Source organism: Anser cygnoides, chromosome 12, assembly GCF_040182565.1.
Source record: "Anser cygnoides isolate HZ-2024a breed goose chromosome 12, Taihu_goose_T2T_genome, whole genome shotgun sequence".
In the NCBI taxonomy this organism is placed as follows: Eukaryota; Metazoa; Chordata; class Aves; order Anseriformes; family Anatidae; genus Anser; species Anser cygnoides.
Window position 1 is genome coordinate 20470001 of NC_089884.1, and position 27588 is coordinate 20497588.

At 42.1% G+C, this 27588-nt stretch overlaps 1 protein-coding gene across 1 annotated transcript in view; it reads left to right on the forward strand.

The window, feature by feature from the left end:
- The window catches only part of URI1 (URI1 prefoldin like chaperone), a 42317-nt gene extending 32465 nt beyond the window's left edge, over nt 1–9852 (forward strand). Inside the window, exons 6-11 of the mRNA XM_048073363.2 lie at nt 1–2; nt 3088–3268; nt 3855–4122; nt 4673–4815; nt 6465–6720; nt 9029–9852. The exon at nt 1–2 is cut by the window's left edge and continues 59 nt beyond it. Coding sequence (XP_047929320.2) covers nt 1–2; nt 3088–3268; nt 3855–4122; nt 4673–4815; nt 6465–6720; nt 9029–9217 — 1039 coding nt within the window. The 3' untranslated portion in view covers nt 9218–9852. The remainder of the gene's footprint in view (nt 3–3087; nt 3269–3854; nt 4123–4672; nt 4816–6464; nt 6721–9028) is intronic.
- The last annotated feature ends 17736 nt before the right edge of the window (nt 9853–27588 follow it).

Consider the following 27588-nt stretch of genomic DNA (forward strand, 5'->3'; position numbering starts at 1 on the left):
AGGTAAACGATTTAATTATATATATATATATATACTTATTGAAATACTTATAAGTAAAATATTACATGTGTTGGATTAATACTCCTTGTGTTGGATTGACTGAATTACTTCATTTCACTGTGCCTTTCACATTAAAAATTGATTCATTCAAATTAAGAATTACTAAACTGAAGGTAAGACAGATCTTGTCACCCAGTTTTGCTATGAAATGCTATAGCCTTGGAAGCCACAAGCTGAATGAATTTTGGGGATTTTTTTTTACCTCGAAGAGTCTAAATTGGGAGTTTTGAGTTTTTTAAAAGAAAGAACTTAGAAAATAAAACAGGATGGCTCCTGGAGAGAGAACTCGAGAAGAAATCTTGTGAATCAGAGAGGAGTGAGGTTTCAGCAGAAGAAATGCTAGAGAAAGTGAGGCTCTGCCTGGGACTGGGGAAGCATGTGAGCAGTGTCAGGAGGGAGGGGAAGAGCATGGACAGGGGATGAGACAAATGGGCAAGGTAAGTGTCGTCATCCACCGGGGCATTTCACTGTTGGCAGTGAAACAAATGCACAGACAATCTCAGCGTGCACACGTTGCAAATGCACTGAAGTAGACGCTTCCTGAAGACTTCTGGAGAGGACACTGGGAAGCACAGATAGTTGTGATAAGGAACTGGCTGATTTCTGTGCTAGCTGAAGTGTTGCTTGACAAGTGAGACTCAGGCAAAGTTGGAGGAAGAAGTGCTTCCACAGTCTGCAAATAGCATCATCCGCTGGACGTTTTGAGAAGGAGCAGGAGTTGGGGATTTGCAGATGGCCAAGTGGGGCAGTTGGCCGTTATGCTTTTCTGGAATAAATCAGTGGGAGGCTGACTGAAGGGGGCATCTCTGCTCAGATAGATACGGTTGCAAAGCAGAAAATGTAACTCTCTGGGAAATGCAGGCATTGTAGTAACACGCTACCAGTGTTACTCCAGCAGGATACTGGCGATGCTACTCAACCTTTCCGTAGCTTTTCATTGTATCCTAAAATTTCACCAGTGTTGCTGTCTGAAAACACCTTAATTTTTGCTAAAAATGTCTAAGTGGGAAGTGTGTATTTTCTCTGTTAGTACTGATCTTTACTGAGATTGCAGGAGACATAGCTAAAATAACAATTTACTGATTATTTTGAGGCAGGCTGAGCTTTTATCAGCCTGGGGATCATTTTTGTACATAGGGAAATGGGCTGTAGCTCTGACGAGGACAAAAACAAGTATCCCAAGCATCTCATTAGTGTATTACTGACTCTCCATTTGACTGGATTTTAATGTTTCCCTTTTTTGGTGAGTGTATGAAGTTACTGGTAGTGCTTTGTAGTAACAGTGAATGAGCACAGTGTGTATTGGAGCAGCAAGTGGTTATCCTCTGTTGTCTTTGAGCTCTGACCTGGTTTCCTAACTGGCTGAATTTTTGTCAGAATTAGAAGGGAAAAGCACTGGTGTGCTGAAGCGCAGTCATTCAGGAAGCCATGTGGTTACCTTGGTGGTCAAGTCAGTGGTTAATGCTGAAGGAGAACAGAAAGAAATTGGGAGGGCACAACCTCAAAATCAAGTTGAAATAGATTGTTAAATAATCCTTCCAAATTTTATTTATGAGTTTTGTAATAATATTTGTAATAATATTTATTAGTTTTGTAACTAGTTGAAATCCTCACAAGCCACTCTGATTGTTTAGATTCCCTCAATTTATATTTAAATCTTAATGAAATACATTTCAACCTTTTCTTAACGACACAGTGAAAAAGGCTATCCAGTGGAACAGTAGGGGACGCACTTTCCAACATAACTTACAGTCACCTGTTTGCTGCTTAATGTTGCTACTGCATTTGTATTTATCTCAGGATTAAAGTACAAAATGACATATTTGAATAAGGATATCTTTAAAACGTGAGTTCTTAAAAAAGGCCACAAAATTGGTTAATAAAAAGAGATTTTTAAGCTTTAACCGTGTTGAATAATGAAGAAATTGTATTACTATTGGCTAGATGCAAAAAGCAGTGTTTCATAAAGACCCATAGAGAGACGATGTTGGGTGTTTGTGGCAGTGACAGAAGGGGAAGGGTCTCCCCTCCATTTTGGAGGTGCAGGACCTGCGCTGGGCGTGCTGATGGGCAGGGATGGGGGATGCCCCCCTAAACCTGTCTGGGACCACACAGGGAGCAGGCTGTGCCCCAGCGCCAAGGGGGATTCAAGAAGCAGTGCTGTCCTTCAGACAGACAGCACTAAAGCATTAGTGTTTCAGGTTGTTTGTTCCCTATGTGCTAGACAGTATGCAAGCAGGAAAAAGTATTCCCCATCCTCAGTGCTGCATGCACCATTTGTTCAGGTAGCAAAGCTTTTAAGTGCCAGCAAAACTTGTCTGTGACTACTCACAAGCGTACATCTCAGGTCACCTCTGAAACTTTAAGGTGGGTTTTATGTATTATTTTTGAAAGACAGGCTTTTGTACAGTTTTGAAAGTGGATCTTTTTCACCAAAACAAATAATTTGTACTGACTAGATTTTGGTCAGATTTTCCAGATTACTCTGGAGATCATTTTTAATGATCGTCATTATATTTTTTTTTAAAAAAGGGGGTAGAAACCCAAACCAAAAGATAGTGCTCTTTATATATATATGTTTTTGTCCAAAATGAGCTAAAGTACAAACTAGGTTTGTTTTTACAGTTAATAAAATGTGCTATTAATGGGACAGTGAGCAAATGTCACATTCACATGCTGTTATGTATCAGGTCAAATCAGTCTACTGTTTGGCAGGTAAAAAGAACAAAAACAAAACCAAAAAACCCACCAACAATATCATAAAAATGTCATAGGATCAGTGTCTCCTGCTTTCTAAACAAACATCTCTGCTTTGCCCTGGTATTTCTGTAACATCCGGAGACTGTTATCCTCTGATGGTGCTCTGGTTCATTGACAGTTTCACATAAACAGTTAAACAGTAATTTGGAATGGAAAATTTTCTAAATTCCTTAATTTCTTTGTGCTTTTTATTTTTTTTTATTTTTTATTTTTTGGAATTGTATTAGTAATTACATCTTCTTTCTTTTTATTTATTTTTTTATACAGGGAAATACAGAACAGCTCACAAACCTCATTCAAAGCCAAAAGTATCAAATGCTTTTGAGGTAGATTTTGCAACAAATGGAAGTGACATGAAATCAATGGGCCGTTTTCAGTCGGAGGAGGAACTGTGGGCCCGCTTAGAAGAGCTTGAGAGACAAGAAGAGATATTTGGTGAACTTGACAGGTGTAGTGGTGCTATAATACATTCAGGTTTGGAGTTCAGGAAGCTGTTGGGTGTGTTTCTGTTTGTACACAGAGGATCTGATAGTAAGTGAAACCAGGTGACTAGATAGATGCAGTTGAAATTGTAATATGTGAAAGAAGGGTGGAACATAAACAAAGCATGCACTGCAAAGCTAAAGGTGCCAAAATCTGCCTCTGTGCTACTGTTGCAATCCAGCATTATAGGATTTTTTTCTTTGAGATGGTAGAAGTGGGGGAAGTAAAATCCATTTCCTGCAGGCTAAGAAAACCCTTCATTTACAATGTCGGAGTTACCCATTTAATGTTTAATGACATGCTCAGATCTATTCTCATCCTAAAGCAATACATATGTCATTAGCCAGGATGTCACATTTTTGGTATTTCCAGTTGATATGGAAAGGATATGGACATTCATCCCAAGTATGAAAAAGGTTCCACAGTCTGGCTAAAAATGATTCTTCACCTGAGTAAAGAAAAATATAGGCTTGTTCATTATTTGTGTGCTAGTGTCTCTCAGGAGTATGAATTGGCTTGCTTGGTTCACGGAGATATTTCTCATTTCATAGAATGCCTGATACAGTTGAGACAAATGGAGAAGATACAACCTCTTCTGAAGAGGAGAAAGAGGATAAGAAGATGGATCTGAATGGGACGTACAGAGCAGAAGACTGTATTACTCAGGGCAACTTCCAGAAAGAAGTAACAAATTCAGACTTGTATGGTGGCCAAGTTAATGGCTCTACTTATTATCACAGTGATGATGAAGATGACATAGATGTTGGAGATAGCTCTATTCCAACTATTTTTTTCTCTCATACTGTTGAACCTAAAAGGGTTTGTACATTTACTGACATGTTTCTGTCAAGAGATTGCATAAAACATATATACCGTATACTTTATCTAAAATAGCATGTTTTAGATCATGTAGATATTGTAGAGAGCTAAATATAGATGAAATTTATTTACACTTTTTGAAAGGCTTGAAACCTACCATTTAAATACTGCAGTTTTAAGTGCGGTATTAGAAATGATCTTCAGATGTATACCTTGCTATACTGGTTTCAGGCAGTTCCAAAATGTAGTATCCTGTCTCTGAGTTTTTAAAATGACTTTACTTAACATGAAATTGACTGTTGAACAGCACAAGCAGATAGTCATAGGCTATATGCAAAATCTATGCACATTAGTGCAAAGAAATTCACCAGCCAAGTGCAAATGGTAAAGAATAAACAGTTCACACTATGAATGTTACTGTTCATACATATATTTAACTCATCTACGCTTCGTAGTCCTCAGCTGCTTGGATAGGAGAATGTCAGAATTCAGCTGATCTGAGTGATTGTTGGTTTTATGGTCTAGACCATCATTTGTGTTCAATTTTCAGGTAAGAATAAACACAGGAAAAAATACTACTTTGAAATTCAGTGAGAAGAAAGAAGAAGCCAAGCGTAAAAGGAAGAACAGTAATGGCAACGGCCATGCGACTCCAGAACTGCCTAATATCAAAACCCCAGCAGACATTTACCGGTGTGTAATTTACGGCATTGGCACGTGAGCTTTCTTCATAGCAGACCTTCTCTTTTTATTTGTGTTCACCTACAGCATGAAAACGAGCTTACTGTTTCCTGAAAGAAACAGATGGAACTGAATTTACTACTTATGAGTGAAAGTTTGTGGCTTCTTCATGGTTGTCATACTTCCATATCCATAAAACATTTCTTAGCTTAAATTTTCTTTTCCAGCTACCAGTTCATCGTTTATTCACTTTTTCAGAGCTTCTGAAATTTACCTCAGTTTGCTAGTAACTATCATCTGCATAAAGTAATACAGCAATTTGTTATATGTTGTCATTAATGTCTTGTCAATTCACTTCTGTGTTTATTTTCAAACATAACTGACCAGATCTATCACTTCCAGTGCTCCTCCTTTCCCACTTGATAATTGCTCTGGTTTTAGTCTCATCTTTTCAGTATCTTCAGACCATACTCAGGTCTCCTGTTTGCATAGTTTCTCTTGCATTTTTTCTGCCTAACTTGAGTCCATTGCTGTCTCTCTTCTCTGTAAAAAGAAGTGCTCACCTGCAGAATACCTGCAGTCATAGAGCTCCACAAATAACATTGTACTTAGGCTGTAAAAATGCTAAACAGGTTAAGGGAGAGTTAAGTATTTGGATTTGTAAAGATGAACATAGACACCTATTAGGTTGGCTGATTAAGTGTCTATGAAAATCACTGCATTTGTGTGTCGGTGTATTCAGGCACCTAAATATCTTAAAAAAGAAAAAAAAAGGTGGCACAAAGTGTAAGAAGTTAAAAACCCATCCTGCAATTACAGTTGCTGGCGCTAATGATAAGGTAGAGGATTATTTCTTCGTGGTCTCCCTGAGCTTTGCAAAGGAACTGTATCTTGCATAGATTCACAAGTGTTCCCAAGAGAGTGTGATGAATAAAGCTGTTAAGAAACGAGTAACACCCTTAAAATTCATCCAGTCATTGGGAGCCTCCTTTATGAGCTTAATAAAATTGTCTCTGTCTTCTAATTCCACTCGTTCTGCTCCACCCACCCTTGACTTCTTCAAGTCATGGAGATGGAGTATAAACTGTAGGAAGAAGCCTCTTTATCAGTTACAGTTAGTTAATACTTGAAAAGTGTCTTCATGTTGATCTGATCTGAAAAGCTGATTTTTTATTTTTTTTTTAACGAAAGGAGATGATATGGCACTTGCCAGGAAAAGCTTCATCCATTCCACGTGCAAGAGAATGTTTGAAGTATTTGTTTCTATTTTCTACATTTGACAAAGACTTCATTCTAGAAAACTGTCGTTCTGACCTTCTGCTTCTCTTTATAAAAACAACCCTGAAAATTGCTTAGTTTACCTTTTTTTCCAGCTTTTCGTAACCCGCACTGATCTGTTTTCTGTAACACTTTTCAAAGAGCTATATGTTTTCTGCTGAAAGAGTATGCTCGAATAATGGGCGTAACAGTGTTTGCTCTGCAGAATTGATTCTTGTATGTTGGTAAATAAAAAGCCTCCAAAGGTACAGTATTGTAATTCTACAGTGAAAAAGTTGGAAAAGCACATCATAATTAATTTGTACGAAAGACAAAGCAAGATCGCTGTAAATTTGTCATCTGATCCTGAAATGGTTTATTAAAGCTAACATTTTCCTTTATAGAGTCTTTGTTGATGTTGTGAATGGAGAATATGTCCCTCGTAAATCAATTTTGAAGTCTCGAAGCAGAGAGAATAGTGTTTGTAGCGATACCAGTGAGAACAGCGCTGCTGAGTTTGATGACAGACGAGGAGTTCAGAGGAGTATTAGCTGTGATGAAGCTACTCAGAGTGACAACAGCGAAGGCATACTGGAGGAAGAGGAGGAAGAGGGGCAGCAGCTACCAAAAAAGCTTCCTCCCTCTTCAGGGACAACTGAGGTACACTTTTTAATTAATTATTGATTGTTGGCAGGGATAAAAATGAAAAATCCAACGAACGTAGTGGCTTATGCCATCAGTTTCTTTGATTTCTTTAAAATGATATTCTAACTCCTTCCTACTTTTGCTTCAGAAGGACATAATTAGGTGACAAGTTTCTGTCATACATGTCCTAGGAGCAGAGGGAAGCAAACAAGGAAGTTGCCTTTCCCTGACCTCACTCTCCCGTAAAGATCCAACAAAGTAGTTACATGCTGGTGGGCCTGTGACTGGGCCATCCTGAAAATTCCTCTGCAGGGTGTACAGCAGGATTAAAAAAAAGTAAAACCTCTACTGCACAGTTGATGAGAGGGAAGGATAGATTCCCTGTAACCTCCGTTCTGTCAGTATTCTGGGGCACAGATACTAGAGAGGTAGTGTCCAGGCATTGTTTTGAAGTTTGAAAACACACAAATACCAGCCAAATGTCTGTTTGGATTTGCCAAAGACAGAGGAATTACGCAGCGGTAGGAAGCGTTACACTTCTGCTCGTCCTGTTCCAGACTAGGGCCAGTGGTGATCCCAAACGTGCATTTTCCTGCTTTTGGAAAGTTCAGGAAACTTTCCGGAAAAGGAAAGTAAAGGAAAGAGACTGTACCACAAAAGGGGAAATGTACAGTTGCACAGCGACTGGAAGAATTAAGCAAGAATTAAATGTAGCCGCTGCCCTGAAATTTGTGACGTAGAATATTCTTGACTTTTATTTTGTAAGAACTTAGACTAACGTTTTCAAGCTACAGTGAATTTTCTGTAGTTCCCAGTGCAATGGGAACTTCACTGAAAATACCTTTTTGAGAAAAAATATTTTTGACAAGAAGTGAATTCCTCATGAAAGCTATTGTTTATTTTTCATATGAACAGCTACAGATGAATACAAATGGGATGGAAAGATTCATAGTGGAAGATCTATCTGTAGAGTTAGCACCTCACACTGCAAATTCTGTGGACTACATTTTTGTAAAACATCTACATACCCATTAGGTGTTACATTGTAGTCCATGTTCTGAATTACAGCATGATTATTCTCTAGGATATACTGTATTTTCTAAGTAACTGAAGTAGAGTGAATAAAACACTCCTGTTAAAGACCTGCCTTCCTAAGTGCTGTTGAACTTTTGGTTGTTTTTGTGGGTGTTTGAAATACGTTATTTCTTCATTACCATTTGCCATGCACTAAGTTTTTTTTTCTTTTTGTTTCTAATTTTACCATGATCCTCTTAGGTTGCATTTTGCTTACTGTTTTTGAAAATGAGTATGTTGTTAGAACAACACGGTTGTGTACAGGCATGGCTTTTAGGCATAGTTCGGCTACTGGAGCAGAAAACCAACAAAAAAGCTGCTCTTTTGCAGGTCCTGCAAGAAAAGAATGGCTTTTTTGTTTTGCTTTGTTTTTCTTGGTAACTGAGTTATGAATAAGCAAAACTAAGCATAGTTAATAAATCTGGTGTGCATTCTTTCGTGCCCAGTGTGATATCAAACCTTGGATGTAAACTGTTTCCCCTTGTCCTCATGCAGTCTGAATTCTGTGTTTTCCGTACATAATATGGTGATTTGTTCTAAAATATGTTTATGAAAAGTAATTCTGAGTTACTTTTTTCAGATGTTTTCCAAGAGTTATGGCTGTTTCTTAGTTAAGTAAAAGAAGGATTAAGTCATATAATCGGCTGCATATAAATTATCATTTTTAAACGTTAAATGTTTATTGGACCTTTTATAGACAGAAATAGTTGGAAACAAGTTTGCTATTCTCTTAAATATAAATTGCTTTGACCATTTTTTGATCATATTTGGTAAGGAGAAAGAACAAACAAAATACGTGCTTGCCAATTTGTATGCGGTGTGTCAGCTTGATGCAATTAGAAGATATTAAGTCATAAAATATGACGTATGATGGAAATGCTGACATACTCTAACTTTGCAAAATCTCTTAATTTGTTATCCAAAATGAAACTATATATTACATCAGCTGTTTTATTTCTTGAGCACGTGTCAGTGAGGAAGAAAATTTTTAGATCATTTGTGCAGTGGGATTAAGTAGTACTTTTAAGACATTGTCTTTCATTCAGTTGTCTTTGAACAAGCTATATTTTGAGGTTAATTACAATTTGGTTACTTATGCAAGGAACAGTCATTGATTTAAAGATATTTCTTTACTTATGATTAAAAGAAATAACAGTCCTAATCAGGCTAATATAAGGTAATGACCTTATGGGCATGGCTTCACATTTGCATTTTATTAGCTCATTTTGAGTATTCTTTTCTGTTGTAGGCATTTTCTGGAACTGTTATAGAAAAGGAGCCTTTATCTCCCTCCTTAATACCACACACAGTCATTGCTCACCCTGTCCTGCCCACCATTCTGGAGCGAAAGTCAGAGGAAATTTTGTCTGAAGGGTCAGAAGAAACTACAAAGAGGATTTCAAAATTCAAAGCTGCCAGAATGCAACAGACTAACTAGGTCTTGCCTAGACTGCTGAAGTTTGAGTATTAATGCCTAGTTTCACATTTGTTGAGATTATGTAAAGCTATATGCATTACACCTAGGTAGTTAAAAGGATGTCCTATGTTGATTTGGCATTGTTTATCTTTCAAACTTCTGTTGGCAACATATAAAAAAATTTCAGTGTTTGAACACTTGAGTATTCATCTTTTTCTTTTTTGTTGATTTCCCTGTATGCTGTCAGCACCTTTGTGTATGTTTGCCTTATGATAGCAGCACTTGGGTTATTTTTCAAAAATGTTCCTTACATACATTGTTTTTGTGTTTAAACCTAAATACAGGCAGTTTTGTGCCAGCTGTGATGTTCTGCATACCATATGGACCATTTTAAGGAAACTTTACACATTTCAAATAGATCCAACAATTATATTGCATTACTTGCTTTAGCATTTTAAGACACACTTGTATTTCCATTGTTGTAGATTTTGCAACTAGGTGTCTGCTAAAAGTTTTTTTCCTTCTATCAAACCTCTCTGATATCTCACTGTACAGATCTATAAAATGCTGGGTTCATGTACATTGCAGGGAAGTTTCTTTGATGGAAAAGGGTATTTTGTAAAATTAAATTTTCAGTAAAAAAGCTGTGAAAGTTGCGTGTTTTCTGTTGTTTTACTGCTAATTTGGAAACAGCATGGAGAGGTTTTTATTTTGAACTTAGGTTTCTAACTTGGAGTGTTTACTACCACGTGGACATAAAAGCAGTCCCTTCTCTTCTGCTATTGTGTTTTAACCTCCCATTAATGAATGTCCATGAAAATTGAATGCTCTTAAGGAGGGAAGCATAAGCGTGGACTATGATTACAAAACCTCCAAATTCTTTTGTATGCACAGAAAACATTGTAATTGTCTTGGGAATGCCCAGAGGGAGTCAGCACTAAGGAAAAATGTCTCAGTGCTTCAACTTTATTTCAAAATGTGACAGTGCTGCACCAGTTAGGGTACAATTTTGTGCCCAGTTTTCTTGACTGAGAGCAGTCCTGGCTGTAGGAATTCATTCCTGTCTTCCTGCCATCCCATCCTTTCTGCTGACACAACTTTTCTTGGGGCCACCCCTTGAATGATAGATAATAGGCAGCAGAGCCGGGTTTCAAAAACAAACTACTGGTTTTGTTGTTGTTGTTGCTGTTGTTTCAATAGTTGTGCATGTTTTTTTGAACTTAGCAAGTTGCCTAATCTTTCTCAGCATGTTTGTGTCAGCACAGTGAGTGGGGCGGTGTGTTGAGCAAGGACCAGGGGAAAACATTGGCAGAGGGTGTGGGAGTTGGATAAACTTCCAATAACGCTACAAGCTGACATCATCGAACTGAAGTCTAAAAAAGTGAGGCAGAAAGGCATGCAAGGTAGAAGGATTTGCTTTTGCTGCAGCTCTGGGACTTTGCCAGCATGCAGCCAGGGAGTCCACAGCATCTGCCTGCCCTCTGTATCCATGAGCAGGACATCAGCTGATGTTGCTCCTCACCTTCTCCTGAAATAACCGAGCCTTGCACTTGCAGTCTCCTACTCGGATCACCGTGGGAGAAGCGGTGGCTATGGAGAGGCACCGATCGCTCCCAGCCCTCGCCCACCAAAAGTCAGGGGCTGCATTTTCCCTGGGGTGCAGGAGCAAATTGTGCCTTGCTGTGGGAGGCACTGCTGCAGAAGGTGTGCAGCTGCCCCTGCCGGCTCCTGGGGCTTGCCTGGCGGGAGGGGGCGACCGCAGTTTTAGGCAGATCCTGAGAATCACAGTGAAAGTGTTAATGATTAACTTGATTCATGCTCAAATTTTTTTTTTTTTTAGGCATATTGCATTAGTACTAAAATAAGCCATCAATGCCAGTCCACCCTCTATTCACGGCTAAATATTTAAAGGAGGTTATTTATAGCTTCTTTAATGAATTCTTGGCTAAACAAAATGAAATTATGTCCTAGAAAAGTAGAAGCTATTTTGTAACCAGAACAGTGCAACTGTAAAATATAGTGCCATGAATATGTATTTTAAATAACAAGGGGTTGAGATCCAAGACTAGCAGACATGGGTAATTAGAGTGAAAAGGAGAGAAAGAAAGAGGAAAGAAAAAAAAAAGGCAACTTTAAAAAGATTTATTTAGATATCTTCTGAAATGCTTCCCACTTCTAGTTACTTGAACAAAACCAAATGCCCCTTGTCACTGTAGATCAGTTTCAAATCAAAATTAATTCTTTGCTTGTTTTCCTTTTTTTCCCTCCTCTTTTTCACATCCCTGCTCACGGGAAAAAGTAGGATGAATGCACCTTGGGTTTTAATGAATTATGGCTTTGGTTCAGGGAAGCATCCTTACTCAGGAATGCACTTTGGCATGTGCTCATGTCTCAAAGATTTTGCAGAGATGAATGGATTTAACCACATGCTTAAAACTAAGCACAAGTGTTCTCCCTCATAGAGAGCCTGAATGTGTCTATGCCCTTTTGCAGTACATTTAATTGTCCGAGGGTTTGTGGGCTGGAATGATCCTTCATCTCACGTCTTTTCACTTGGACTTTACCATTATATTCACTGTGTGGTGCCTATAGGAAGAAATAGCTAGAGGATTTCTAGAAAATGTTCACAAATGCTAATCAAAAAAAATAATGTGGGTAAAAATCTTTGAAAGCGGGTAAAAATCCAGAGAGAGGAAAAAAAGATGACATGAAGGCCCACCTTGATGAGGACTGAAAGTCTGCTGTTTGTGCCACACAGAAGCCAACAAGTGAATGCAGGTGGCCACCAACGCGTGGAGGATGTAAGCCGTCTTAAACATGGTGCCCAAAATTTGAGGCGCCAAAGATTCTTGGTAGTAAATGAGTATCTGTAGGAGTGTCTTTTTCCCCCAGTGCTGAAGTTAGAGATTTTTTTCACTTCAATAATAATAAGGGTATAGTTTAATTGATTTCTGAATGCCCTTGCTGGCTTTCCCAGCTGCAGGAAGGGCTCCTGGTGTGCTGTGTCTGCAGTGCTGCCCAGGCTCCTGGCACAGGGAGGAGGAAAGGGGCTTGGTGTCTTCCCGGTGTTCCTGAGAGGACTGGCATGACTGTGGTGGGCAGGACAGAGGCGAGGTGTTGGTGCTGGGGCTGTGGTGCCTGCAGGCACTGACCCATCCCCACCATGCCCTGCGCAGCCCTTCCAGAAGCCCTGATGGCATCAGTTATGCACCGCAAATCACCTGCTCTGCTTTCACCCCTGGTTAGGAGGCAAGCTTGTCTCCCAGTCTTCTTTAGCCTGCCCCAAGCACATTGGGCACCTGCCTGTGCATAGGGAAGGGCTCGTGTGGGGCCGTTCCCCTGGAGCAGAGGCTGGAAGAAGGTGGAGGTGAAGGAAGGGACCAGCAGGGCCACCGGCATCATTGCAAACATAGAGGTAAGCTGGCTTTATGTCTTCTCCCTCCTGTAAGACTAGTTGCACTTAGTGCTTCTCATTGCTCACATAGAGCATCTAAAGCAGCAGAATTTTGTATGTTTCAAGAGTGTCTAAAACAGCTGTTTTAGCTGTTCATTTTAACAAAGTGATTTATGTTGCAAAAAATGAGCTGGGATTAAAAGAAATCAGATGTGTGTATTTGGTATGCAATATTTTTGTATTACAAATAGCTCCATTCTAACCCACATTAACCCCATGATATGTGATTTTTGCCAACTCCTGCTGAGTCTTTTAAATCAAATCCAGTAAATCACTCTGAGTGTTCTAATTTCTAAACAAACTAGTCTTCCAGTAGAAGTACTTTAACACTGTATTGCAAATTAGACAACCTAAGATAAATGGAGCATCTTTGTTGATTATGGAGTTTAATTGATCGAAAGTACCTGATAGAAAATACCTGTTACAAATCCTGCAGGACCACATTCACCACTTTTGAGTAGCGTATCACTGGGCCCTAAAATACACGCTATTAGCCAGCAAAACCAAACCCTTTTGTTATCGATCGCTTGGTGACACACAAAATCTGTCATGGTTGAAACAAGTTTTTGCAGATTTTTGCGTGGCCCCATGCACTGCCCAGAGGAGCACTGGGCGCTTTGTGGCAGGAGCAGGGGTCAGCGGGGCGGGCGTGCAAGCGGGCAGCCGTGGCTGTGCACGAGGGCCCTGCTGTGGCTCTGTAATTAATTCTGCGTGCCGGTAGGTAGCAGTGCTGAGCAAAAGCAACAACGGAAAGCTGCCAGTCAGTGATTATAATTTATTATTCATTTCTGTTATAGGTGGGGTGTGCAGACAGTTACAGTAATAATTACCAAGACTAGAGTGTTTCCTAGGCAACCGTTTTTTTTCCTTCATTCATGCTGTTGCAGAGAGTATGCCTGTAAAGCATGACATTGCTGTATTCGGAGGTTTGTTGCCCTCCTGCTGCTCCAGGTTTGAGGTTAGTTACAGCATCATAAGGTGCTCTCAAGCATAAAAAGCTCAGGCTGGGATTAAAGCACACAGGGAACACTATCACTAAGTCTTTCCTTCTACTGTTTCACTTTTAAGTAACAAGGTTATAAAAATGCAAATGCCAGCTCGGGGTTGTTAATAACTAATATCGGTAAGAATTCCTCTAAGTTATAAAACACGTTTTGTAAACAAACCAAAACCCGAATGAGGCGGCTCCCTATGTTTTACGAAGATCTAGTGAAAATAAAATTTGCAGAAAGGGGACTTACAGCTTGATCAAACCTTTCAGTGTTTAGCATCATAAATCAATGGGAGCTGCTCCGCGCGGCTGATGAGAGGTGGTATTTGTTTTTTATCCTGCTTTATGGTAATGGCTGGCAAGGAGGAGGGTGCCGTGTCCTTCCTGGAGGAGCAGGAGCAATCCTTGATGTGGTAGCAGAGTAACAGAAACCACATCTATTACCAGAGATCTATAAATGAACCATATTATCCTGCCTTTTTAGGTTTACTCGAGCGCTCATTTTCAGAAACTTATATCAAGCGTTGTGCGAGGATGAAAAGTAGTATTTTTCCATCCTCACTGTACAAAGCAGAGGGAATTCATGATGCAATCTTGCATCGAGATAGGGAATTTTTACCCATTAAAATTTTGAAATAAGATGCTAAAGCATGATTACATCTGGAAAGAGACGGTAATCTGCTCGCGGCGTGCTGACTGCGGGAAGACGGGCTGGGGATTAATGGGGTGACTGGCTTTGGGACCATGCAGCCCGCGGGGTGAGTGCTCTGGGATCCCGGCTTTGCAGTCTGAGCTCTTTGACCGGTTAATGTGATGTTTAAAAATAATAACCTAAAACACAAACAAACAAATCCCCAGAATGTTCTAAAGCTCTCAGGTGTCCCGTGAATACAGCCAGCTCTGAAACGCTCCGCAGCACGTGGCCCAGCCCTCCTGTTGCACCTGCAGAACCAGATTCCTGCAGGGATCAACCACCTTCCTCACTCCAGTGATGAGGCCTTGAGGTGAGAGCTGTGCTGGGCCCTTGGAGGCCGCTGAGGGAGGTCAGCGTCAGCCTCCTCCCATGATGGAGTTGTCGGCCATCATCCTGCTGCGCCTGGGCAGTGAGCGGTGCTGTGGTGTGGGCCGTCAGCACACCAATCCCAAATATTCTCAGCCCTGAGCTGGGCGCTCACCTGTACGGCGGCAAGGAGCGGGCACCGCTGTGGTACCGGGGTGCCCCTCATGGGCCATGTCTTCTCCAACCCCCCCTATACCCTCTGCCAAAACTCCCTTCACCCCAACCTGTCCCACCAAGCAGCCCCACTGGGGCTGAGCAAGCAGACGGGGGCGCAGGGAGTGATGCGGGGAGGTTCCTCTGTGATGCTTCTGTTTTCATCAGTGCAAATTATTTACGCTAATTCCTTCAGATTTGGATTTAAGTTTTAAAGAAAGCTTCAAGTTGCCTCAAAATAGTTTAGTAATTATTTTAATAACTTGTATGAGCAGGAACAATACCCACAGTGTCAATTCTGGCTTGCAAAATGTTTTTTTCGACTGTTCTGAGGAAAAAAGCAGCGAACAGTTCAACAGCTTAAATACAAGCGAGTGGATCTCCAGAGATTAATCTGTCTGGTGTTCCTCAGGTAAAGACTTCTGCACAATTTAACAAAGGAAATAATTTTCCTATTTTTATAATGCATGCCTCTCTGTGGTATAAATTACTAAAACCACGCTGCTTATCCTCAGTAATGTTATAGATGTAGATAATTTACTGTGTATCACGTTATCAGTTCATTAAAGAGATGCAATAAAATCATTATTTACTAAGAAACAGCAACCCTTGCAATATCTCGTCAGAGAAATTGGCTGATGCAAGAGGATCATATTTAAGCTTATATTCACAATAGCCCTTTAAACATTTCATCTGCTTCCCACTTGAGTTTTCTGGAGGGAGCCGGTGTCCCCGCATCCCTCTCAGTTGTGCCCAAAAAAGTTGCACAGAGCCCAGCCGGGCACCTTGCTGGGGCAGGATTAGGCCCCAGCCCAGCCCTGCTGACTGCTCCCACCGGGGCCCCGTGGAAAGGTTGCAAAAATATTAAGGGAGGTTCAGCATTTCCTATCCCATCCCCCTCTTCTCCTCTGCCTAAAGATTACTCTGCATCCTAGACAAAGGAAATATTTAAACTGTTAAATCTGAACAAAGATACAGTCTGCGTATGACTTCTCTGAAGCCCTATAAAAATTCTTTAAAATTGCCTATTCACTCAAATTTACTGAGTGTAGCAAAAATGTCAAAGGCATAAAGTCAGAGAAGATTGAATAAAATAATGCAGAAAGACAGATTAGTCATGCACAGACCCACACAGCCTTTCACAGCACACAATACCACTTTTTATTACCACTCTATCTTTACAAAGACTATGTTCAATACATAGAGGATGATACATGGTCAGTCATGTAATCTGCCTTTGATTCCAAGACTCATTTATCTGGGCCCTTTTCACAAAGACATTGATGAGAGATTTCAGTGTTTTCAGTGCATTGTTTTATTTATCATATATAATGGCTGGTGGAAAAAAATAGGAATTATGTCACAGATACTGCATAAAGGAGTTGTATAAAAGACTCTGTGAAAAAGTTTGGTCAAACACATAGTGGCTCAGCTCAGATGTACGCACCCTTTTTCCAAACCCCGTCCCCTTCTCAAGCACTCTGGACACTGGCAGCTGTCACAAGCCATCGAGGAGTGGTGCTGCCCCGCACCTTGGTGTGCTTGCCCAGCCCTTGGCAGGCTTGTGGAAAATCACCCTTCTTTTTTTTTGCTTTTAAATTTGAGCAATATTTTAATTGTTATTTTTAGCGATCCAGATTTATTATTTATACATTCACAAAAGAAAAGAGTCAGTCACAGTTTTGTATCTTGCAAATTTAATAAAGAACAGCCCTTAAGATAGAATTTCTCAGCCTGCCAGGATTGACAAAAGCCAGCTAATGCAGAAATGTCAACAGCGAACCTCATCAGCAGCCCCACCATGCCTTGCAATCAAGGGAAAGCTATGGCTTTACATAAACAATAACATATAGCTATCTAAATACCTCTACGTGTGTGTGCGGAGGCTCGACCCATGCCGTGCAGGAGGAGGCAGGGATGCGGGATGGGGATCAAACCTTCCTCTTGGATGCGTGGCAAGAAATCTGGAGCATGTCCCTGGGCGTGCCTGGAGCTACCTCAGGTGCGGGGCTGCTTGGCCCTATGGAGCCAGCACCCTGGGAGTGCCAAGTGAGCTTTCTTCTGCCCCGGGGGGGTGCTGAGCCCCCATGGACATCAGCAGGGTGCACGGTGCAGGCGAGCCAGCTGCGTGTCCCTTGGCAGAGGGGAGCTGGAGTGGATCTGGCCCCATGGGGGTCCCGTGCCCCATGCAGGCAGTGCTGCCTGAGGTGAGGGCTGTACTGGGTTAAACAGCAATGTGCTTGCTAGCATGTGCTTCAATTGCAGTCTTGCTTTGCTTCAAAAAGTATATCGGTGGCTGAAGGGAATGAGAGCAAGAAAGCAAACGTGATGGGCTCCACGTGGGCAGGAGAGAGTGGTGGTAGCGCGGGTGCTTGGTGCCACAGGGCCAAGGCTTCAATAAGGGCCTGAACTGGGAATTAGTCCTAATCCCAGCAATTTGAGACCTGGAGAGAGGTCTCCTGGGGTGCAGGCGGAAAGGCTGAATTTGGAAATTGTATGGGAGCAGCGTATGTCCAGGGCTGAATTCTTCCATAGGGCTGACAAAGATAAATCACAGAGGTATCCTTGACAAATATAGTAGCTTCCACTCAGGGCAAGATGTTAACCCGCACTTAAAGCCGAGGCACATGATTTAATAGTGTGAGCCTTCATGGCTAAAGAAAAATCTCTTGAGGAAGAAAAGCCGAGGCAGTGTCAGTGGGATGTGGATGATTTTGCCAGGCCCAGGGGACAAGTGCCATAAACATGCCAAAGAACACCTGGTAGGGGAAAACCCCCTGCTTTTGCACCATGAAGGCAATTTGGGGCAGGCTCAGATGCTGCCCTGCTGTGCCAGTTGTGGGGAGGAGAGCTGCCATCCTGGGTTGTGCCTGGGCATGGGGTGAAGCTGCCACCTGGGCCGCCATTGTGAGATCCACGGGAAGCCACGAGACCTGGCAGCCGGGCCTTGGCCTGCATGGTGCTGCCCAGGGGTGCTGCCAGGGCCTGCCACAGCCTGGGTGCAGCCTGCAGCCTGCTCTCCTGCCGCTGTGGTGCCAATCCCCTGTCCTGGGCAAAAACATTCCCAATATAGGAACAATGGCAGTGCCGTGGGCCAGAGGGCTCCAAAGCCGATGGGATGGGATGGGACAGGACGGGATGGGATGGCCCAACCCCATGCTGGCACCATGCTTGGTCCCTTTAACTGCAGAGAGTGATGGAAAGCCTGAAGCTGCCGCCCTGCGAGGTTGCTATAATATAGTGCTCTGCAGCTGCAACTTAGATCGTGAGGAAAACAAAATGGGCCGACTGAAATGGAAACTTTTGTTACTTATAATGTTAATGAAACCAGTTTATCAGGCAGCGCAGAGGAAGTGGAATATTTAGTGCCATTTAATGTCTAATCATCAGCATTTCTTTGAATAAATCACATTACATTGTCTAAAACCTGAAAAGACGAAGCTGTAATAATTTTTAATATGTTGTAGTTTCATTAAAGGGACACCCTGTTTGCCATCTAGCCCCCCGCAGCCTAGGGAGGCTCTGCACAGCGTGGAGGCGTATTCAGCGGATCCTGCCACTGCCTCGGGGCCACCGTGGCACCACCTGGCTCTGACACAGCCAAATACTGAGGAGGTTTGTGAAGCATCATCGGGCTCTTTGGATGTGCTCTTGGTGCCACCATGGTACTTACTAGAAGCGTTTCTATTCTCAAGGCTGTCTTCTCCCACAGCATCCCTGCTGGGGATTTGTGCTGCCTGTGTGTGAGGCAAGAGTCCCTCCACCTTCTAACAGAGCAGTGTGGCCTCAGCACCTCTCTGGCAGTGAGCTGGTCCTGCTGTCCCCTCGGTGTCCCAGCCGCGGGCTTTTAGCAGTGCCCAGCCCACACGAGCATGAGCACTTCGTGTCTCGCCAGGGCCTGGCTCTTGCACACCAGTGCCTTGCCGCTGCAACTTCTGAGTGAACTGTGACGGACCTATAAGTCATAATAAAATGAAATGATGACAGTTGTCTTCAAATCCATTGATTAATGGAAATACGGGTAGCTGGACACAGACTATATGGTTATAAATGGTGCTGTCAAAATAAAATAATTATTGTATTAATAAGGAAGCTGTTCGGCATTGGCCTCTAGAAAAACTTCAGCCCTTGATGTGCTTTGTGTTTCATGATACATCATGTGTTTTCCCGATGAATGGCTCAGTGGTGTACATTTTAATACAATTACTGCTTAGCTCTGTAAGTCCCTCGGATCCTGGTACACACGCTGCAGCTGCAGATGGATTTTTTTATTGACTTAATACTAGTTCTAACTAGATCCTGAAGATTGACTAAGTTGGTGGAGCAGATACCACTTTCAAGCAGGAATGGGAAAAAAACTAGCATATCTTATTGTACCTGAAACACTCTATGATATGTACTAAATATTATGACTACTGCGAGCCCTGCAATAATTGATTCACCCACACAGCCATTTAGTCTGTGAGCTGTTCGTTTTACAAATTCTACAATCTTTTAGAAATTCTTTCAGTGAAGAAGATTGCTGCCTGGCCTCAGATTCATTATGGTGATTGAATCCTCTTCAATAGAGAACTGTTTAAAGAGAGCACATCCCTGTGTGTCTCACTCAGAGTGAAGGCACATAGGTTAAAAGCTTGTCTGGGTGGCATAATTCACTGCTGCTGTGCCAAACAATCACATCTTATTGTGACCTTCATAAGATACAAAAAGGCAACAGTATGGAGCTAGTCCTTTTTTTTTTTTTTAAACCATAGTACAATTTTAGCTACCCAACATCTGAAGCTACCAGAATCCCTAATTAAATAACCAATTAATAATGTAGAATAGAAAGAGCTATTTTTTTTCAGACACAAAATCATAATTAATCAGAGTACAAAAAGCTGCCTGTCTTTATATCAGGAAAATATAGACTAGGTATTTAAATATTCTAGCACACCTGAACCTTGGCCATCCATCATTGTTATGACTTAAAACATCTCAGACTAAATTAGGTTTTGTTTGTATAGAGCAGTGAAAGTCAGATGGCTTGAATGACAAAATTAGAACATGCTCAAATCACTGAAACAAACCTGCATAAAAGGAAAGATGTGCAGGAGGAGCATTGCTAGCGTTAAGCTGAAATCCTTCTTTGTGGGATTTTTTTTCCTCTCCTCTCCTCAAATTATTGTTTGTAACAATAGCAAGTGGAGAATAGCTTCAGGAGCTCGATCAGTGTGCTTTATATATGTACCTTTTGGCACATTTATATATTAAAAGAAATAATGTTGTTGTGTATAGATGAAGCATAACCTCCGTTATTTCTACTTAGTCAAGGAAATGCCATAACAATGGATATTTTTCAAGGAGGAGTATCTTCGAAACACAAGACAATATTCATTTTGTGTAGCACACAAAGGTCAGGTTTATCAGGAATATATTTACATCTTTTTTACATTCAAAAGTTGAGGCTTTTTTTTTCTTTGGAACTTTGTGGTACATTTTGGTAAATTTAATCAAACAGATTTCAATAACTATTCTGAGAGCTTTGGTTTCGCGTGCTCCGTGCATTGACCCAAACACTCCGTGCAGGTAGGAAGAAGTCGTGCAGTCCTGTTAGCAGTTAAAGACACAGAAGCGGAGGAGTTGCAGCCTGGGAAGCCCCATTGCTGCGGCAGCACGGGGCAAGTCTCCAGTTTGCAAATAGTTGGCACTGCATGGAAATTGCTACCTTTGGGCCAAATTCTGCAGCTCTTAATTGAGCATGCCTCTCGGTGACCTCAAGGGGAGTTTTGCTCAATTAAGGGCTGCAGTATTTGGCCCTTTGTAATTGTTTCCGAGGCATAATTGATGAGAGACTATTAATGGGTTCCAAGCTGGAGAAGTGTTTAACTTTAGGTTCTTGAATCTGTCTTGTTTTAAGCAAGTAGTGGGCCTTTTAACACCTTTTTTAAGGAGGAAATAGCTTTATAAATATGTGAGATAAGTGTCTATCTGACTTTCACAAGCCCAGACGTACAGATATATGCATGCACGCCTGCATAACATATAGAGTGGATAGAAATGAGCAACTTTCTTTAGGCTGGCACTGTATAGAGCAGGAAATTCTGTCTGTCTCTTTATAGTTCAACATCTTACCACAGAGGATTTCCATCCACATAAACTTTGTTATTATTCTAGTAATAAATAAATTTTGGTGACAGTTATAGTATAACACTTTGTGCAGCATTTTTTTTTATTGATAAAACAGCTATGAATCAACATACATGAACACAATAAAAATGTACAAAGTGTATGTATTATAGTTCAGCCCTTGTCAATAGGGCATTACATTGATCCGTTCTCTTTGGTGTTATTTGCAGAGCTGCACTGAGCATCTTGCCAGAGATGCAAACTTTGTTAAATTGCCTGAAAAAATAATAATAATATTGGCCTGGGTTTCTGAAGCCCAGCTGGGCTGGTGTGCTGGTCTCTGGGGCTGTGAGTCTCTGCAGTAGGTTGGAGGAAACAATACAATGATGATGTTCCAAGGCTATTTAGATCATCTAACTTGCATGCTTAATGGAGAATGGCAGAGAAGGTGATGAAGTCCTGAGATACCAGACAGCCTTAGTTGAACAAAACTCAATCAAATAAAATAATTGGTAATTAATAAAAAAATATGTGCTGCATGTAACCAAGCATACGAGTGGGTATGAGGGAGGCACACCCATAGGAGCAGTACCCATCTCACAGCCAAGGCCACACTGCTGCTGAGCTGATCCGCTGTGTGCAAAGCCTGGGACACGGTTCTGAAGAAATAATAACCAAAGAAGTAATTGCAAACGGTCCAAAATGCTGCATAGCTTCACCAAATGTAGATTGCACCAGATGAACCTGGTATCTTGCTTTGATAAGATCATTGATTTTCTAGATAAAAGAAATGAAGTAGATCTCATCTCTCACAGTAAAGTATTTGATACAGTGCCATGTGGGAAATTATTAAGACAAAATAAGTACCTGAACAGCAAGACAGCGGGAGAATGCGGCTGGGTCATGCTGAGAGATGAAGCACCAGTCCAGGGAGGAGTCACTGGTTGCATCTCAGGAATGGCCTCCCAGCTGGTCTGGAGGACAAGGGGATGTGCGGATGGACCTTGCCTATTGCACAGAGCTGGGGGTCATCATGGACAGAAAGGAAAGTGAGCAGAGATTAAAGAATAATTTGCCACCCATTTCTAATGGTAGCAGGGAAGACCTGATGGAGCCCGAAGGCCCTGAAGGATTTTAAAGGTGATGGAGATAATGGCTGCTTTAATCTTTTGCCTGTGAAAAACTTTGGAGAATATCTTTTTTAAAAATTACTTTCTTACCTAGAGAAGTTTCCTGGTGCTGCTTGGCCCTAATTTCCAGTTTCCTTATTCTCCAATATCTCAGCTGAATAACCAGTTGCTCTGGTGTTTCCTCCTTACGTGAAAGAAGTAACCAATGATAACAGTGTAGGGTGCTTGAGAGGGGCAGTGGGCTAGTGTAAGGATGGAGGGAGCCACTCAACCCTTTTCTGAATCCTTGACGTTTTCTCTACAGAGAAACAAACAGCTGTCACTCACTCACTCCGGCGCAGAGAGTGCAGAAGGAAACTCAGCAGCAGCTAAACAAATAAATACAAATATATACGTGTGTGCACTACCTGTGCACAAGGACCTCGAGGGGCCCCAGGTACAGAAACCTCTCTGGGTCCCTGCTGCCCTTTGTGGAATGGCCTCTGCAGCCCAACCTGTGTGGCCAGCCAGCTCCGGGCTCCTTTTGGGAATACCTGCTGCCTTCCTACCCCTGTGGCCACCGTCTTGGCTGCAAACCAGTGAAGGGTGGTGAAGGCACCCCTCCCAGGGAGCGGGGCTGATCTGCAGCCGGCAGCAGCGTGCGAGAGGATGGGTCGTGTTTCCTACGGGGTGTCTGTGCCCCCCCGGCATCTCCGTAGGATATGTTCCCGTCCTGCTGGGGCTGCCCCCTGTGCCCGCAATGGGCACAGCCGCAGCAGGATCCTGGGCTCTGTGGGTGAGCAAAAGAAACCATTTGGTTTCTAAATTAGGATTAGACGTGATTGCAGCCGAGCCGCAAAAACTCTAAGGCCAAAAACCACAGAAATTGGGCACGTTGCTGAGTGGAGCCCATTGAGAATAGGAGGACAGTATATAAATACTGGCTTTCTGTGGTTTTGGTGCATTGCTCTTATACTGCAAGTATTTGTGTGTTAAAAACAGTAAGAACAAGACATCTGAAAATTAGGATTTTATGTCAAACTGTCAATACCCACGAGCATGCAGCCTTTCATTAAAATCTGTTTGACATTTTTGTTATGCACAGAGAGCCAAAAAGATGCCAAAAGGATGTGATATTTGTGATCACATCCTCCTGCTAATATGAGACACTGCAAAGACGATTGTATTAAAACATGCCTTGCAAAAGGCTGAGCAGTTAAAAATAAATAAATAAAAAAAAAGGAAAAAGAGACTTAAACATAGTGCGGGAATTCAGGCTGTGTTCCTTGGGCGAAGCAATGGCCAGTAGCTTCTTTAACTGTTTGTAGTTAACTGAGATGATAAGCAACCTAGCAATTTCAATTTTCCACAGAGGTCTTCAACCCTCCAAATGTGCAAAATTTAATCATTTGGGGAAAATCATGTAATGATCATGTCACGTGACCTGGGCAGAAGAGATATTATTTTGTCGCAACAATGTGAGTAAATTATCTTACTGGCAACTTGCTTAAAGGTCATGGAGATCATCTGATGCATGAGATGGAAATTTCTCATGCCAAAACAATATTGACAGCTTATCAAGCAGGGAGGAAAGTACAATGATATAATAGAGTGTAAGGTAAGATAACACTTGCTACTGACGGTAGAAAATATGACATGGCATTTCAATTTTAAGGTTATAGGCAGAATGATATGGTGTAGGTGCTTAGAGACGTAACAGGGCAACTTGCCTGCGGATAGGCTAAAATGAATGTAATATTGTAGCTTAGCATATAGATATATAATATAGATGGAGTATTAAATATAATACATGAAGAAAGGAATATACATGCTGGTACCAAAGGGAAGGAGGAAGGCCTGTGCCTGTGTGGGTGGTTTCTCATTGTGCCCCTTGCTTGCTCAATGCAGTTTCTCTGATGGGACTCAATGGATCCATGCAGCATTGCTCTTACTTTTCTGTGCTGTTTTGTGGGTGCCCTGTTGCTTTTCTTTGTCATACTCATTTTTCTCTTTTGTAGCTGCAGAATGATGTAGAAAGTGGAAAGGCCAGAAGTCTGGATGGAATTTATAGATACATATGGCACATGTACATACATAAATGAGAGATTTCAGCCCTGAACTGGCCACTAAAGGTTTCCCACCTTCTTTTCAATGCTGAGTTATAATGGTAGCTGAAAACCAGAATCACAAGAGAAGGGGAATACTCACAGAGGACCTGATAGAGCAGAAGCGGACACTTTGTTAACTGTGTTTGAGTGCCTGCCTGTGCTGCATCAGGCCCTTTGTGCCGGGACAAAGGACCTGGAGGCAGTGTCTTGCACGGCCGGGCTGGACACATGGCAGACGTGTGGCATTGTGGGGGCAGGTGGCAGGAGGAGAGCTGGGGCTGCCCATCGTGTCCCCTGCTCAGCTGCCCATGCGTGCTGCAGCCAGCTCTCCTGGCCCCGCCACCAGCACTGTCTGAAGGTTTGCTCCTCTCGCTTCCAGCCGGGCAGGGATCTGCTCCATGCGGGCACATGTGGTGCAGATGGCCAATGGAAAACTGGAGAGGAAGCTGCTAGATTGGAGGAACCCTTTCCTCACCTACTGTAGTAATTCCCTGGGAGGCTGCACTGCACCTACTGCCCACAGGTCATTACTCAGGGGGCCATGTTTTTAAAAAAGCACAGTGTCAAAAAGTGCAGAGGAGAAAAATCAGAGTGGAGCAGGATCTCTGCTGGTGTTTCTCCACATAGTTGTATTTGGGTCACTTAGGATATTTCAGGGTATGACATTCAGCATCCATGAATGGGCAATGCAGTCCCATTGTTGTGTTCACTCACTGGTAGTTTTCTAGCTCTTGACCCAAATGAAAGATGTATATTACTTATTCTCTCTTTCATTCTCAACAGTGGCGGAAAATTAATTTCCACCTGCTCAGGAGCTCCCCTTCCCATGTCTGTGTGGATGCTTGCACTCAGGGTTCCCACAAACATCATGTTTTTTGATGTGAAGGTTTCTTAGAGCTCTAGCCTTTGCCACCCACCGTGGCTCACCTGTCCCCAACCCTGACTGCCACTGGCCCCGTCATGTCCAAGAAAATCATCTTTGTGCTGTGCTAGAAGGATGTTCTGGGTCTGCACTGAAAGGCAGCAGTCTATCTGTGCTGAAGGAGGCCAATGTGCAGCTGAGAGCATTGATGGGCAGTGCTGTAGGGATGCAGGTGAGCCCTGGGCACCATGAGAGTGAGAGACTCTGGCTGAGTCACACCTGAAAATATAAACCAAAGAATATGGCCAGGACTGGGTTTTAATGATGTTTTACAGCTGTTTGTGTGGTAGATCCTGGATGTTTTTCAGGTTTTCATTTTGCAGAGGAAAAAAAACATTACCAGAGAGGTTCCTTCCCCAGATAGTTTCTCATAAATGAGCTATAAAATATTCACTATCTTTGATATTGTCTTCAGAGAAAAACTGTAAGATCAACAAAATCAACCAGACTGGTGTTCCTGCAGTGGCCGTTCAGCGAGGCTTGGTTTGGTAGGCAGGGCTTCACTCTTCTTGAGTTTGGCTTTGAGTCCTTGGCTCCAGCATAGCTGGGGCTGGGAAGAGCAGCTAGATGTTTGCAGTGGAAGATAAGGAAATGAAGGGCTCATAAACTGCACTTGCCTGCCCACAATCAAATGAAATGTAAAGAAAAGTTGTTTTCTTTTGGCTTTGGGATGTTCAGAGCCATCTGAAAGCACAATGAACTTCTCAATGAAGAAAATAAAAATAAACCCATGTGCTTTGTTTCTATGTTTTTTTTTTTTTTTTCTCAATAAGACTTACACAGCTCCAAATTCTGCCAAGTAAGTTCGTATCTCCACAGAGGGACTGTAGCCAAATATAGACAGCGGTGTGTTATGAAGGTCTTCTCTACTCAAAACCTAATTGAAGCCTTGGACAGGGGTAGCTGTTCTTACAGGTTTCCAGTTCTGCCTCTTCAAGAGTCAACTTGCTGGGAGCAATGCACTCATTTGTGTAAGGAAAAAGATCCCTTAATGTGCTATTAAATTAAACAATGTCACTGCTATTGCAGTAGAGCTGAGCGAATAATCCATAATGAATAATTTATTCAACAAATTTAGCTGCTTTCTCTGCTCACAGACTATCTGGAGACAGATCACAATTCCCTCCAATTTACTTATTATTTGAAATTACTGATGGATAGCTTTGTAATTAAAAAAACAACTCTGTGTCTTGATCACAAACAACTGTGGGTGTCTGATCTTCGTTAGTCAAGGTATGTGGGTTGGTTGTGATGGGTCCGATAAATCACATGATATTGTTGCTGCCTGCTCATTGGAGAAGCCTACAAGCATGTCTGGCATGAAAACACAAAAAATTCTGTCTCTGCATGCAATTTTGAAATTTGTCTTGTGCAAACATTTGCCCAGTAAAACTTGATTGCTCAAAAGTGTGCAGAAAGCAAATCCCAGGGGGGAATCAACGTGGCTGCAGTAAATTCATTTAAAAATGTGAATGAATATTTGCAGACTTCTTTTTTTTTTTAAGCTCCCAGCCATCTCTATGTGACAACATCCATCAAATGTATCAAAATTCATTTCATTTATTGTAGATTACTGTTTTGTTTTGTTTTCTCCCCCTTCTAGAAGGACATAGAGTGGGAAGGAATCTCTTAGGCCTAAACTCATGATAAACTGCACAGGTGGTATCTTAAACCTGATTATCCCAGGTGGATGTTTCAGTATCTCTCTGCCCTGGTGGCTGGAAACATTTCTCTGTTGTGAATCTCCCACATACTCATGGTCAGGAGACACTCGCTGGTTGCTGAGCCTCCACCCATTGCTCCTATGAGCAACGTGTGGGTGTCTGCTCCCCTGCCTCTGCCTCACATCCTCTCCGGGCTGCCTGGGAAGCAGAGTTGGCTGCCACTGCTCTTTCCAATTTCCCCTGTTAAAAGTCACCTGCAATGTGTTGCACTTCCCACCTTCTTTGCTGGCATCTCCTCTTTCTCCATCGCTACCCTGCTCAGGTGGGAAGACCCCACAGCAGCAGCAGCCTTCCTCCTCCTCCTTCTACTCCTCCTCCTCTTAAGCTCTCCAACTTCATCTCCCAGCACTGAGGTTGTATTTGGAGGACCCCAACCCTTACTCATTGAGCCTGAAGGGACAACATGTTTTTTCTCCTCCTAATTTCTAATGTTAAGAAAAACAACTAAAAGTGGAGAATGTCTTCAGGAAGGCATATGCAAGCCTTGGAGAACTGAGGTCTAAGGGTTGTGTTTGTACACAAGGGAACAGGCTGATTAATTGATCTTCTCAGAGTCCCATTTCAATAGTTTACTCTTCCCAATGGAGGAGAGGTCCTTGTTTTTGTGAGTTCAGCTGGGTTAGATCACCAAGATACTTTCCCCATCTTTTGAAATATTATACGTATTGGTATCATCTTGAAGTAGAAAAGTTCATGTAACAGCTTTTGTGTTTCCCCACTAGAAGCCAAACATGAATAACAATTAATAGTGCACCGGTGCTGT